The sequence below is a fragment of the Carassius auratus genome, unplaced genomic scaffold (assembly GCF_003368295.1).
Source record: "Carassius auratus strain Wakin unplaced genomic scaffold, ASM336829v1 scaf_tig00011539, whole genome shotgun sequence".
Classification (NCBI taxonomy): domain Eukaryota; kingdom Metazoa; phylum Chordata; class Actinopteri; order Cypriniformes; family Cyprinidae; genus Carassius; species Carassius auratus.
Window position 1 is genome coordinate 78,225 of NW_020524215.1, and position 13,914 is coordinate 92,138.

Below are 13,914 nucleotides of genomic sequence, written 5' to 3' on the forward strand. Positions count from 1 at the left end.
AGGTCGCATAGAGGCAAAAAAATCGGAATTGGGTCGTTTCAGCCGGCAGTGTGAACGTAGCATTAGATTTCCCCAAAACAAATGATATTTTATGTTAAACCACTAAAGAGACATCAGAGACACATGATGTCTCTGAGCTCCCACTGATCGCATGGAGCTGATCGTCTCCGAAATCGGTGAAACACATTTTTAAATAGGTGCTGTCTTTATAAATAAACCACAGATTTGAGTTTAAAACAACTACATTCTCACCTGAAATACTTTTAAAACTACATTACATGGCACGATAATTGTAATATTTAATTATCCAAATAAATAGTGGTTGTAATCACAATGCTGCGTGAACTGGCAGAAGTCCCTCCCATGACACAAATTCACATCTGTTAATTTCACACGCGAATGAAGCGAATAAACTAAACATGTTCAAGTGTCCAACTATGCGTGAATAACATGATTTATTTGCACAAGTCTCGTCTTGTGTGAACGCACAGTTAGACTCATATTAGGGTCTGTTTTCACAATATCTTAAAAACACCCAGGAGTTGTATAGACTTCTTGACCATCTTCTGATCTAGACATGCAGAATAGCATAGGTCTGGAACGACATGAGGGTGAGTAAATGATGACAGAGCTTTATTTTTGAGTGAACCAGCCCTTTAAATTACAGTTTAAGGAAAACCTGGTTTTCCTCAATCAGCTCTTTGGCTAGCAGAAACCTTTCCGGTCAGTACAACACATACACTCTGCCATTACATCTTTGAATTCATTTACTGGCTTTGGTTGATAATATTGGCACAAACTGTCCAAATGAAATGAAAACAAATAATGAATTTGCCTCTGAACAGTGAAGACATACATACCAGATACACACAATTCTGTGTAAAGACTATTTAGTTGATCTCACAGTTTCATATTAAGAAGACACTTGACAGCAGTAGTGCTTTTTTGGGGTCTTAAAATAAAGTACAGACTTAACAAAGAGGGGGACTCTCTTGCATTTTAATGTCTGTAGAATAAACGCAGCATGCATCTTCACAAGCGCTCTTTAGCATCAACAAACACACTTTTTTTAGTATATATTTTATCATGTTGAAAGGTTTTATTTGGCACAGAGAGGGAAAATTGCACTTGAAACCGTGTTTATAAACCATTTTACTATTAAAATTGTGACTGCAGCTATTTCACTATTTCTGGCCTAGATGACATCATCTGAAAATTAAAGTTGCTTCAAAGGCGGAGCAAGTTATTATATTTCAGTGGAAGATCATAAAGATTCTTTGGCATAACATGCACTAAAGAAGTCTTAACAACAACATGTATTAGGAACATAAATAGGGTTGATTTAATTCAATGTTGACTCCATGTTGACTGTTTGACATCCAAATTGGAAATAATTTGAGTGACAGCGAGATTAAAACCCCCTGTTACACGGCCTTAACAGAGTGGATGTAAAACAAATATGATGTTAAAGCTAGCAGACAGAAAAACAGAGAGGGGAAATGAGGGATATTGCTAACTCTCTTGCAAATTGAAAGCTACATTCAGGGGCTTGGAGAAAATGAAATACACTCAGAGCGTTTATAAATCGCTCTCTCCGTAAAGGGCACTGGAGAAGGAGATGTAATCCAGGGCTCCAGGGGACGCATCGGGGCCGGCGTACTTGGTCATGCGGCTGATGCAGTACTCGGCCTGCTCGGGTGGGAGTTCACGACGAAGCTCCTCCACTGTGATATAGGGCTGAATGACAAGAAAAGACACTTTTACACCAACCCGCACGTTTTTTTTTCAGTTCTACAATTGGTACTAAAAACATGTGAAAATAAACATTGGGAATAATTCATTCTGAATCCTCCCTGAAGTGTTCACACACTATGGCAAGCCATTTTAACATTTAATCCTTAAAACATACAATTTTCATGTTACTTGTGCATATGTTTTTAGCTACTAGTATCTATTCCATTAGGCAATTGTACTTATTCATTAGTTACTAGTTCTTATTCTTTAGGTACTTTAAAAAGTTACTAGTACTTGTTTATTAGATACTGGTACTCATTAGGGCCTTTCACACCGCTTCAGTTCCAGAACTAAATAAGTACTGGGACGATTTTGCACGAACTATTTCCAAATATGATTTAAAGGGATGCATTTGCACCGACAGTGTGTACTAGGAAGTGCTTAAGCCGGTCGACAGGACATAATTTGTGGGCGGCATCAACAACGGAAAAAATAAGAACGCCGTTAACTACCGAATGGAGGATGCTATGATCGGAGCTGTGTTTTTTTGTGTGTGTGTGTGTCTCGTGGTCTTCACAATAATTGACATGGAATATCGACGTATACGTAAAGCAATTGAAAGAACGGAAAGGATGACTTTCATGTTAAATGTTCAAAAGTGCCTGCGCTTCAGCGACCATCCATCTATTGCTGTTCTCCATACTTGGGAAATAAGTTGACAATATTTAAACGGCGTTTTAAATCATGGTGGGTGAGAGGGGTTTTTGTACGCATTTGGCCAATCAACGTCTACTTATGTCACAGGGAGTACCAGTTGTCCTGCTTAGACCCTGCTCCAGAGTAGGAGCTAATTTAGTTCTCGAAAAAGGCAGTCCGGTACTAAAATCGAGCACAGCTCAGCTGGTACGAAAACGCCAAAAAGTGGTTAGTTCCACAATTAGTTCTGGTACTATGAGAAAGCCTCTATTCATTTCATACTAGTACCTATTAAATAGCCACTATTACTTATTTGTTAGATACTAATGCTTATTAGATACTAGAACTTATGCATTAAATACTAGTACCTATTTCAGTAGTGATTAGTAACTATTCTGTTGTTACTAGTAACACATCTAAAATTTTAAATGTAACATTGACTTCTATGGGGATTATTCAGATATTAACTATTCTGTTTGACTAGTCTCTATTCGATTAGTGACTAGTACATATCTCTTATATATTAGTAGTTATTTATTGGGCACTAGTACTTATGTTATAGATACTAGTACTTATTTATTAGATACTTGTACCTATTAAATAGATAATGCTACTTACTCTTAAATACTAGCACTTAATGATAATCTATGATTGCTTTTTGAATACATGCTACTCAGAACAGAATTGTTGGTATCTCAATGACCGATCCCCATATAATTCAATGGCAAAAATGTAAAATATATAATCTGTAATAAAATGTATAATCGAATAATTATTAGTCTGAAAATAAGTGCTGAAATAAGTGCTAGTATCTAATAAATAAGAATTAGTGTCTAATTAATCTGCTTGTATCTTTAAAAACTTACTAGTGCCTAAAGGATAAGCGCTAGTAGCTAATGAATAAGTAATAGTACATAATGGAACAGATACCTATAGCAAAATAATAAAATAAATCAGTACTACTAACATGAAAATATATATTATTATGTTTTAAGGATTAAATATTTAACAGCTAAAGTACTAGTACCAAAAAAAAAATACTAGTATCTAGTACTAGTCTCTCATAAATATTTACTAGTACCTAAAGGATAAGCAGTAGAAGCTAATGAACAAGTGCTAGCACCTAATAGAATCGATACTAGTAGCTAATAAAATCAGTACTAATCACATGAAAATATAGTACATTTAAAGGATTAAATGTTAAATTGGCTTGCCATACAAACACACATGGATTAAAGAGAAGCATCACTGGATGTTGATCTCACCTTGTCGGAGGCCAGGATCTTGAAGGAGGCCATGACCTGTTCAGCAGTGTCTGTCTCAGCGGTCTCGCGTGTCATGAAGTCGATGAAGGCCTGGAAGGTCACCACTCCCGTGTTGTTGGGGTCCACCAGGGTCATTATGCGGGCGAACTCCACCTCACCCTGACAGAAACGACCAATCAGGTTCAAGACGCGCATTTAATTCTGCGCTTACTGGTGTACAGCAAAACACCTACTGAGATTGAAATTACTCCCGGTGGATGTTGGAAAAATATAATTGATTCATTATGAGGTTTGCTGCAAAAATTATGAATAACTAAATAGAAATAAGCCTTTTAAAAAGATGCCAAAATAACAATTAAAAAATGTATTATTGGCTAACAAAATACTCAAATGTGTGACAGGGACTAACTTTCTTTTTGAATTGTATTTATTATTTTATTTATTTAATTATTTATTTTTGGTTTATTTTTTTATTTATGTATTTATTATGTTGAATCATGTTTCCAAACAATATGACATATGTATTTAACCTGTACTGTATTTATTTGACAAAGTATTTGAGAATTTATAAAATACACCACAGTTGAAATGTTTGGGGTCATTACTTTTAATTATTTTATAATTATTATATAATTATAAAATAATTATTTTTAAGAAATCTAATTTTTTATTCTGCAAATATTTATTCAATTGTTCAAAAGTGACTTAAAAAAAGGAAATTTGTGATGTTACCAAAATGTAATTTCCAAATAAATGCTGTTTTTCCTATTCATCTAGAAATCTCAAAGAAAATGTATCACATTTTCCACAAAAATATGAAGCAGCAGACAACTGTTTTCAATATTGGTATGTTTCTCAAGAAGCAAATCATCATATTAGAGTGATTTCTGAAGGATCAAAAAAATAAATTACATTTAAAAATATATTCAAATAGAAAGCATGAAATGACATTTTAATAATATTTTAAAAATATTTTAGAAATAAATGCAGCTATAGTGAATGATCCCACATTTTTTAACTGCAATGTGCCATGTAGTGTGGTGAGGATGAAGGGTTTCATCACAGTGCATTTGTAACATTGATGTAGATGGTTGTTAGTGGGAGGATTTTTCTCTTCACTCACCAGATCGTAACCCATAGAGATGAGACATGCGCGGAAATCGTCGGGGTCCATCATGCCGTTTCTCTTCTGCAAGTTAAAAACAATAATGAGTCCCCATGCATACGGTCACATATGTGCATCATTCTGAGCGTCTGACTGACCCTGTCGAAGTGGTTGAAGGAGGCTCTGAACTCATTGAGCTGCTCTTGGCTGATGCCCTTGGCGTCGCGGGTCAGGATCTGGTTCTCCACCTCGTTGATGGTGCGAGCGATGGTGGTGAGCAGCTGCTCCCAGCCCACACGGACGTGCTGAGGAGGGAAGGACGGATGAAGCCAGAAACTGTAGCAGACTCTTGAACATTCATCATTCCTCTCATAACACTGTTCTGTGTGTAATGTGTGTTTGTTGAGCAAGCTCTGTTTAATTGTTTTATTTTTGCATTATACAAACAAAACTTAATATTATTATTAAACTATATATTATTATGAACACGGTAATTAAAATATATAGGGGAGACCAGGTTAATCCTTAATGAATTGTTAAAAATAATAATAACAAATTACCTGTAGTTTGTTGGCCGTTTGCAGATTTTTTTATTTGTGATTTATAATAGTTTTATTATTTACATTTTGCTAAAAATGTATTTAAAAAATGAACATTAAATAAATAAAAACATGTTTTGACTTTTTTACCTTTGTTATTATATTTTATATAAAATACAGGGTTAGTATGTGTTTTAAATTACCTTTAAAGCTGCTTTTATCAGGGTGACTTTAGTCAACTAAACAATTTTAACATTGGCATTACTTGAAATGAAATGCACAATAACGTAAATAAAATAAAATATTAAAAAAACTTTATTTTAGCTAGTTAGTTTAGTAAACATTTCTGATTTTAAAAATGTAAAAATTTATATTTTTCATATTACTATTTTTTTACTATTCAAATTGCACTAATATATATATATATATATATATATATATATATATATATTTTTTTTTTTTTTTTACTTTTTTTTAACTTTTTTTTTATATAAAAACATTAAATACATAACTGTCATGGAAAACTGTCTTAAATTTTATTTTATACTTTTTTTTTTTTTCTTTTTACTTCAGCCGTATTAGCTATATTTTAATGGGTAGGTTCCCATTGTGACAACTTACCCCGCTAGAGAACCGATATGTGTTTTAAGTGATCATTTTAAAATCCCTCATTAGACAAAACTATATTTATCACTAGCACTGATGTGATGCTTCTGAGAACGAAGCCTGTGTTGGTAACAGTGATCTTCTGTATGAATACCTCCATGGTGTAGTTGGTGTGTTTGTTGTCGAAGACGAGTGCCTCCTGAATGAGCTGGTGATCTCCCTCCAGTTTGTCAATGTTGGATTTGTAGTTGATGATGTTCTGCTCGTACTGCTTCAGATTATTCATCTGTTCCTCCAAAAAGCCGGCGATATCCACCGACACATGACCGATCTCCTACCGAGAGAGAACGGGTGAACAAATGTGCATTAGAAGAGAAAGAACAGACGTCTGTAAAGAAATAATGAAACCGCAAACAAGTCAAGAAGCTTAACCAAGCCAAAAACTAAAAGCTAACCAATACTTTAGAGCAATTAAAGTGACTATTAACTACAAATAAAATCATTAAAAAAAGCATTTTTGTTAAATAAAATAAATGTTGACTCATATAAAAGAAAAAGTAAAACAACAACATCATAATAACATTTTCTATTTAAGCAAGCTTGCAAGGAAACATTTCTATTTTTATTTAGTTAAAATGTATTATTTTCTTTTAGTTACTTCCCAAAACTGATGCCCTTGAAAGTTAAGTTTGCAGAAATTAATGGAGGCTTGGGGCAAAATTTCCACTGAAATGATCAAAAATTCCCCCAAAATTCAAGATGAAGGAGCAAATAAATAAATAAAATAAATCACAAAACACCTAAACTAAATCTATTTTGGCTGAAATAATAAATTAAAAAAATTCATAAAAATTACAAAAAAATACCCAAATATTAGCTAAAATTAAAATGAAAACATGAAAATATATACAAATTTCAAATTAAAGTGACATATATATATATATATATATATATATATATATATATATATATATAACTTACAAAAACACAGCAAAATGTCCAAAACTAAATAAAATGTAAACGAAAAATATGGGTCACAACTTATTTTTCAAAATTAATTAGGGCTGAGGCAACCAAAATGATCAACAATTCCCCTCAAATCAAGATAAAGGACCAAAAAAACAAAACAAACAACAACAATAAAAAAAAGTCCAGCAGAACTAAATTAATCTATTATGGCTATTCAGATTAGAGTAAAAATGTCAAATGAATGAAAAGTGTCCATTCGTGGCATGCTGCATCAGATTTCATCATTTACTGTATATGAACTGGCTGAACAAATCAGTTGATTGAAAAGAAGAGTGGACATTTGGGAGATAGCATTTGATTATTGCTTTTAGTAACTTCTCAACACTAATACCAGTGTAACTTTCTTAAATCTGGTTCTTCAGCCCCAACATCTCATGGTTTGGTGTTGAACAAGCTCACCTCCATCTTGGTCTGAATCCAGGGTCCAATGATGTTGGCCTGAGCGGCGAAGGAGCGCCTCAGCCTCTCGTTGGCCTGTTGCCTGGCAACCTCCTCCTGCAGCATCTGGTCTCTGAGGGGAACCAGCTGCTTCACCTGCAGGGGGCGACCGATCAGAAACACACATCTGAGTCCCTTCATGCATCCAGAGGGGAAGTAAATGACTAGCCGTGAGCTTTGAGCTGTGTTTGTACTCTGTACTCACAGCCTCCCATTTGTTGGTGATGTCCTGCGGGCTGAGGACCGTGTAGGGGTTGACTCCGACCAGCTTGATGCCGTAGGTTTGGGCGATCTTTGTGATCTCGTTCTGGATGCCCATCACGGCAATGCGCTCCTTATCGGCTTCTGGCAGGGTGGCCTTGAACTGGTCGTGAGCTGTGATCAGACTCTGAAGGAAAAATGGAGATTAACAACATTACAGGGGTAGTTAAAGGGCTTCTATTAAGCTTTTTCACTTTTTTTACACTGCAAAATTGGTGCCACTGTTAATATTTGCAGCTGAGCAGATGAAACTCACGGTTATGGTAAGGGGTGTGTTATTTCCAGATTTCTCTATAAGCACAAAATGCACTGGGACAGCTAACAAATCAGAGCGTGTTTCAGAAGTAGGGTCTTCATTGATACAGAAATTAAACAGCCTGTTCGAGACAGACTGGGAGGTGCTGCAATTCACAGTTCGCCGCGAGTTTGATTGACAGGCGATCTGACCAATCATAACGCAGAATCTGCCATTAGAAAACAGAGAGTTCCGCTCCTTGATTCTGATTGGCTGAGCAGTGTTCAAAGCTATTGTAAATGACTCTACAAATATACACCTTTTGTCTTTTTTGTTGTTTGACAACCAGTTTGTTGCAACCACATTTCATTGATATCATTAGACTTTATTTGCTGCGTTTTATTTTGTGAAACCTTACTACATATACAGTATGGAATACCCATATTATAAAAGCAATAATCCCTGTGAATCTGCTTTGCTTATTGTCGTGCTTAACAATGCCCTCCATCATGCAAATTCACATGGTTTTTTGATTCGCATCAAGGACTTTATTTGTTAAAAGTGTTTACGCTACAGTTTATGCACATGATTTCTTATCAGATAAAGAATTATCTGAGTCATTTCCGTACTTCTGCACATTATTAGGATTTACATTCCTCTTGGCTTTTCCATTCAGCGTTTTTTTATGCAATATCTCAAAATGCGGATAAAAATAGTTTGATGGAAGCGTAGCTAACGATCTCCTTAATGCAACGTGATTTCTGCAATCTCACAAATACTTTCAACACAACATCTCAATGAAAACACAATATAAATAAAAGACTCGTTGAGCAGTGTAAACTGTAGCATTGATTATAACAGGGGTTTCGGTGAAAAAACAGAAATCAAATCACTGATAGACTCACACTGCTCCAGCACTAATAAAGAGATCAATCTTTAATTGCTTTATAGATCTACAGATAATATAGATAACAGATGCATCTCACATTACTAACTGGAACAGTGTGAACTTTTACTTTGCCACAAAAAGCGTCTGCACATGAGCTGCTGCTCTTTACAGAAAATAAAGAGTTTTCTGAACTACTCACTGAGTATTTCCTTTAATAACCATCATAAATTATAAACAGTTATTCAGAAAAGAAAGTGCTGTTCGTGTGCATGTCTTTTATCTAATAATGGGCGAGTAGTTTCACGTTCCTTCATAAAAGCCTGCTGTGCACAAGATGATGATGTTGATGAATAGGTTTGTAGTGCATTACAGTGTTTTCTGCTTCAGTTACATGCTACAAAAATAGACACTAAAATCCTACTTGCACCTGCAAATGAGAAGCTTACGTATGCAGTCGGTGTGAATAATGCAGCCTGTAAATGTGGGAGTGCTGAAATAAATACACGCTGCTAGGGAACAGGCCATATTGTTCATCCGAATTCATCAGGGCATGTCATTCGAAAAACTGATCATCAAAAAGGAAAAACATTCTCCATCTCAGAAACGACATTTCCATTCTGCAGAAAATATTATCACAATATTTCATGCTGGTTAGTCTAAAGCGCTTGGAAATGTGCACTTTGAAATACCCTCTCAGTAAACCAATGGTGTATTGTTTTATATTGGTCAATATACTTTTGCTCATATATTATTAATCACACCTACAAGCCAAATATACTGAGAACTGTACTTTTCTGAAGTGTATTTAAATGTTTATTTTTAGCATAAAGCTTCAGACTGCTGACCTGGATCTCCTCGATGCTGTGCACGATGAACATGTCCTGCAGATCCTCCATGGCTCCATCCATCCAGTTGTTGAAGGGCGCCGCCCTCTTGGCGAACTCCAGGTACAGCTGATCAATCGTCTCCCAAAGTTTTTCCACACGCTGCAGAATGAAAGAGCAGAACCGGTTACAAATGATTGATATTTTTACAAATACTACGGCTGGTATTCCAGTTGCATCTAATATCTGGCTTCACACTGTAGCGTGAGTTTGTTTGGAGTGTGTTAAGTGTTTGCGCACCTCTAGAGCGTCTCTTCTCTTCTGGGTCAGGGTTCCCAGGTTGTCCCACTGGTCACAGATGCCCTGGCAGCGGGTGTTCACTGATGCAGCATCATGATAGTCTAACTCACTACACAGAGAGACAAACACATCTTGTATGGGGTTCCTGCATAAAGCCTGTTGTTTTAAAATGCTGAACATCATGAAAATACCCAGGTTTTTACTCCAAAACCGATGAAGTATGCCACACAATAAAGGTACAAAAGCTGTCACCGGGACAATACTCTTTCAAAAGGTACACCATTGTACCATATTTACCCCTAAAAGGTACATATAAGCACCTAAAGAATACATATAAATTCCTAAACCGTACACATTTGTACCTTTTGAAAAGGCACCACTCTGGTGACAGCTTTTGTACCTTTTTTCCTAAGAATGTATACTAATATGCATGTAGCAAACTAAACTACTTCCATACTTCTTGTACAGTCCTGTTCCTCATGTACATACTATGTACTTATTATAGCAATTACAATAACTATGTAATAACTAGGTACTAACCCTGAACCTACCCCTAAACCTAACCCTACCCCATGTAGTTACCTTGTATTACCAGAACTTTCTTTGATAAATACACTGTAAGTACACTATAAGTACATGTTAGTACACCTACTGTAAAATAAAGTGCAACCCTAAATTCTCCCACCTTTTTTAGTTCATAAAAGAATACTTTAACCAGACGTTAAATCAGTTGTTTTCTTTATCCTACACTGTGGACTATACTACAAGTGAACTTTTACTAGTTTTGAACTTCTAGACTGAAGTGTACTGTCAGTAAACTGCTAGTTCAGTTGTTGTATTGCGCATGCCAAGTATATTTAAAATACTTTATTCTACTTTAAATATATCTCAAAAACAAAAGATTATGTACAGGTAGGCCAAGTAAACAAACTTTTATGCTAAGTATACTTAAGTATAATTTTGCTAAGGATATCGCTAATGAATACTTTAAAAACAGATTGCAAGTATCCAAATTCTTATGTTTTAAAAAAGTATACTAATAGTACAGTTGAATAAACTGCTTTTTATTTTGCATTAAGAATATCATATGTGGTTAGTTTGTGACCATTTTGTTATTTTATTTTTATGACAACTTTAGTATAATTTTCAGTGAAATTCTCAGTTACCACAATGAAACATTTTATTTTTGAGTTTTTTTGGGGGGAATGAAAGTTACTCTTAATGCTGATTTTTAGATATAATACAAAATATTTTGATTTTGCATTGAAATAAGAGGTTAAAAGCGTTGTGTGTTACTTCAGCTCTTGAGCGATGGCTGCGATCTGCTCCACTCGGTCCTGGTGAGCGGCCAGGTCGCTCTCAAACGCCTCGTGCTTCCTCATCAGAGCCCTGATCTCCATCAGAGAGGCTGTCTCATAGTCCTTCTGAGACAGCAGGTGCTCCTTTCCTAAAAACAGAGGCGTCAAATCAGAAATGCAGGAATGATTGTAGCATAGAGATGTATGAAGCTCAGCTCACACAGAAGTCGAGTTCGAACCAAGCAGCTTTCTGTGGGTTGGTTTTCTGTTGGATCTGTGCAACTTTTATACCAAGACTCTTGCAAACTTTCCATCTTGTAGATTTAAATTACTGATTGAAAGTTGTTGGAAGATTAGTGTTGGTGAAGCTGTCATGTGACCGTGGTGTACTTCATTTATAGAGTCTTACTTCTGCCGATTGAACTTACTGTAGGCTTCAAAGTTCATAAAATGAGTTAATTTGTGAAGATCTTGAAACACAAAAGATGTAAGAATCGTACAATTTTGTTGTGATTTCTTTCGCACTCACATGAAATTCCAAATCACATGGATCACAATTGGATTTCGCCAAAAAAAAATGGCCAAACAATGATAAATGTGACCGCATCTTAAGACATATTGGTGTCAAGAGCTCAGAGTTTAACCTTCATATGAAAACTGCGGTCTATGCAACATAAAAATCACACACATATTTATTTATAGAATAGTGGATGTTTAGCCAGCAACTGATTTTTTTTTTTTTACAAAGCTTTTACAAGTGCAAAATGATCATGTATTTTTGGGAATGGGAATGCTAACGCATCGTGCATTATGTTTAAAAACTCTTGTGTGAATTAAGCATGGTTACCTGTGGTCCAGGACTCATGCAGGGAGCATTTCTGCTTGAACTTCTCCGCCAGATGATCGAGTCTCTCCAGACGACGGATCTCGGTGAGGAGCCATTCCTCATAACCCTTCTCTACCTGCTCTAGACCTTTCCATGCATTAGCAATATCCTACAAACAAACAAACAAACACAGGTGCTCTGTGAGCTTAACATAATCATAATTAGTCAAACCACTATCATTTAATCTGATTAGCTGATTTTCTAGAAGTGGGATTGGCTGTTCATAAAGTCACAAGTAGTTTTCCACCGGTTTGCTGGTTAGGAAGACTTAGGACCAGCATGTAGAAGATACTTTTGGAAAGAGTCCGGAAAAAGTTTTCAGATGATTTTGCATGACTTACCGACACCATCTTGCCCTCGGAGGGCATGAAGGCCGGGCGGTTGCTCAGGCGGAGTTTGGTCTGCAGGGTGTTGAAGTTGATCTCCAGCTGGCATTTCTCCTGAACGCGTGGAGGCTTGTGGACGCGCCTGTAGTCGCGGAAATCCTCCAGCTTCTGCTGCATGGCACGCATGGTCTGCTCCGCCACACGGTTCTCCAGCCACGGGATGGTGCGACGGATCCACTCCAACAACTACAGAGAGATGGAGGAGTTACACACAATGTAGGTCTTCGAGGAAACAGGGTTAGTGCTCTTACAAAACTCTAGTGAAGTGCAACACCAAGATGGCTCCCAATTACCAGTCATTTGCACAAAAACACTGACATTTTCATCCATGATGGCTGACAGTTTAAAGGAAATCGTCAATCCATAAAACAACAAATATATTTTTTCTCGCCAAAATATATTTTAAATAAATGCTGATAACAATAAAGTTAAATTAAATATATTTTTAATATTGAAAAATATATTTAGTTTAAAAATGAATATACCAAAATATAGTTCAGCAGCAAGAAAATGCATTATAGTAACCCACATTTAATCTAAATGCAATATAGCTTACTATAGATCAAAATGATTCACTAATGTAATTTTTTTTATGTATTATATGTTCACACCTGCTAAAGACAACAAATAAAGTTTGAATGTATTTTCTTGAATTGAAATTGTTTGTAATTTTTTTTTAAATGCTTAAAAAAATATCTATATATAAATATATATATACATATTAATTTTAAATATATTAGTAGAAAATTTCATGAATATATTTAGAAACTTTTTTTGTTTATTTGTAAATTTATTAGATGTACACATAAATGTATGTTAGATACTTTTATTAAAATGGAATATTTTAACCAATATTTTTATGAGACGTATATTTTATTTTTGTTTTCGACCTCCAAATCCTAAATTTAGAAATTAGTGAGCATCGTAGCACTTCCAGATACATTGTCCTGAAGTCAATGGTCTATTTTAAACATTTTTTGGGGACATTAAACATTATCAAGCCAGTCACAGTATTTGTTGTGTTTATGATTGTGATCTTGCAAACTGATGTTTAGCTTTTCACTTCTATTTTCAGCAGTAATCCAGACCTTCCCATTGGCTTTTAGCTGTGAACGTCTGACAGAGCCTCACCTCACTGGCCAGTTTCTCGTACTCCTCCATCAGCCTTTCGTTCTCCTGGTTCACAGCCAGAACCTTACAGATCCTGTTAGCCGCGGTCTCGGCCTGGAGACAGAGACACGGGGGAAACAAGCATAACAAATTCATTTCAGAGTTAATGCGCCTGTATCCAAGTCCCCCCACTTCATTTACTTTCATTTACGCATTCATTTACTCTGCGTTACGCTGGAGAGCGTCTGGAAGCTCAGTGCATTACTGAAATCAATTTCCTTCAGTCATTTACACAAACTGATCCCAGTTTATA

The 13,914-nt window shown here is 35.7% G+C and overlaps 1 protein-coding gene across 1 annotated transcript in view; it reads right to left on the reverse strand.

Moving 5' to 3' along the window:
- Positions 1-612: 612 nt before the first annotated feature.
- Positions 613-13,914, reverse strand: part of LOC113073175 (alpha-actinin-2-like) — a 33,284-nt gene continuing 19,982 nt past the window's right edge. The window contains exons 9-21 of the mRNA XM_026246051.1: positions 13,623-13,715; positions 12,447-12,677; positions 12,067-12,214; positions 11,218-11,368; positions 9,922-10,030; positions 9,643-9,783; positions 7,618-7,800; positions 7,374-7,508; positions 6,100-6,279; positions 4,959-5,105; positions 4,819-4,884; positions 3,696-3,854; positions 613-1,737 (exon numbers count right to left, since the gene is read on the reverse strand). Of these exons, the coding sequence (XP_026101836.1) occupies positions 1,579-1,737; positions 3,696-3,854; positions 4,819-4,884; positions 4,959-5,105; positions 6,100-6,279; positions 7,374-7,508; positions 7,618-7,800; positions 9,643-9,783; positions 9,922-10,030; positions 11,218-11,368; positions 12,067-12,214; positions 12,447-12,677; positions 13,623-13,715 (1,902 nt within the window). The 3' untranslated portion in view covers positions 613-1,578. The remainder of the gene's footprint in view (positions 1,738-3,695; positions 3,855-4,818; positions 4,885-4,958; positions 5,106-6,099; positions 6,280-7,373; positions 7,509-7,617; positions 7,801-9,642; positions 9,784-9,921; positions 10,031-11,217; positions 11,369-12,066; positions 12,215-12,446; positions 12,678-13,622; positions 13,716-13,914) is intronic.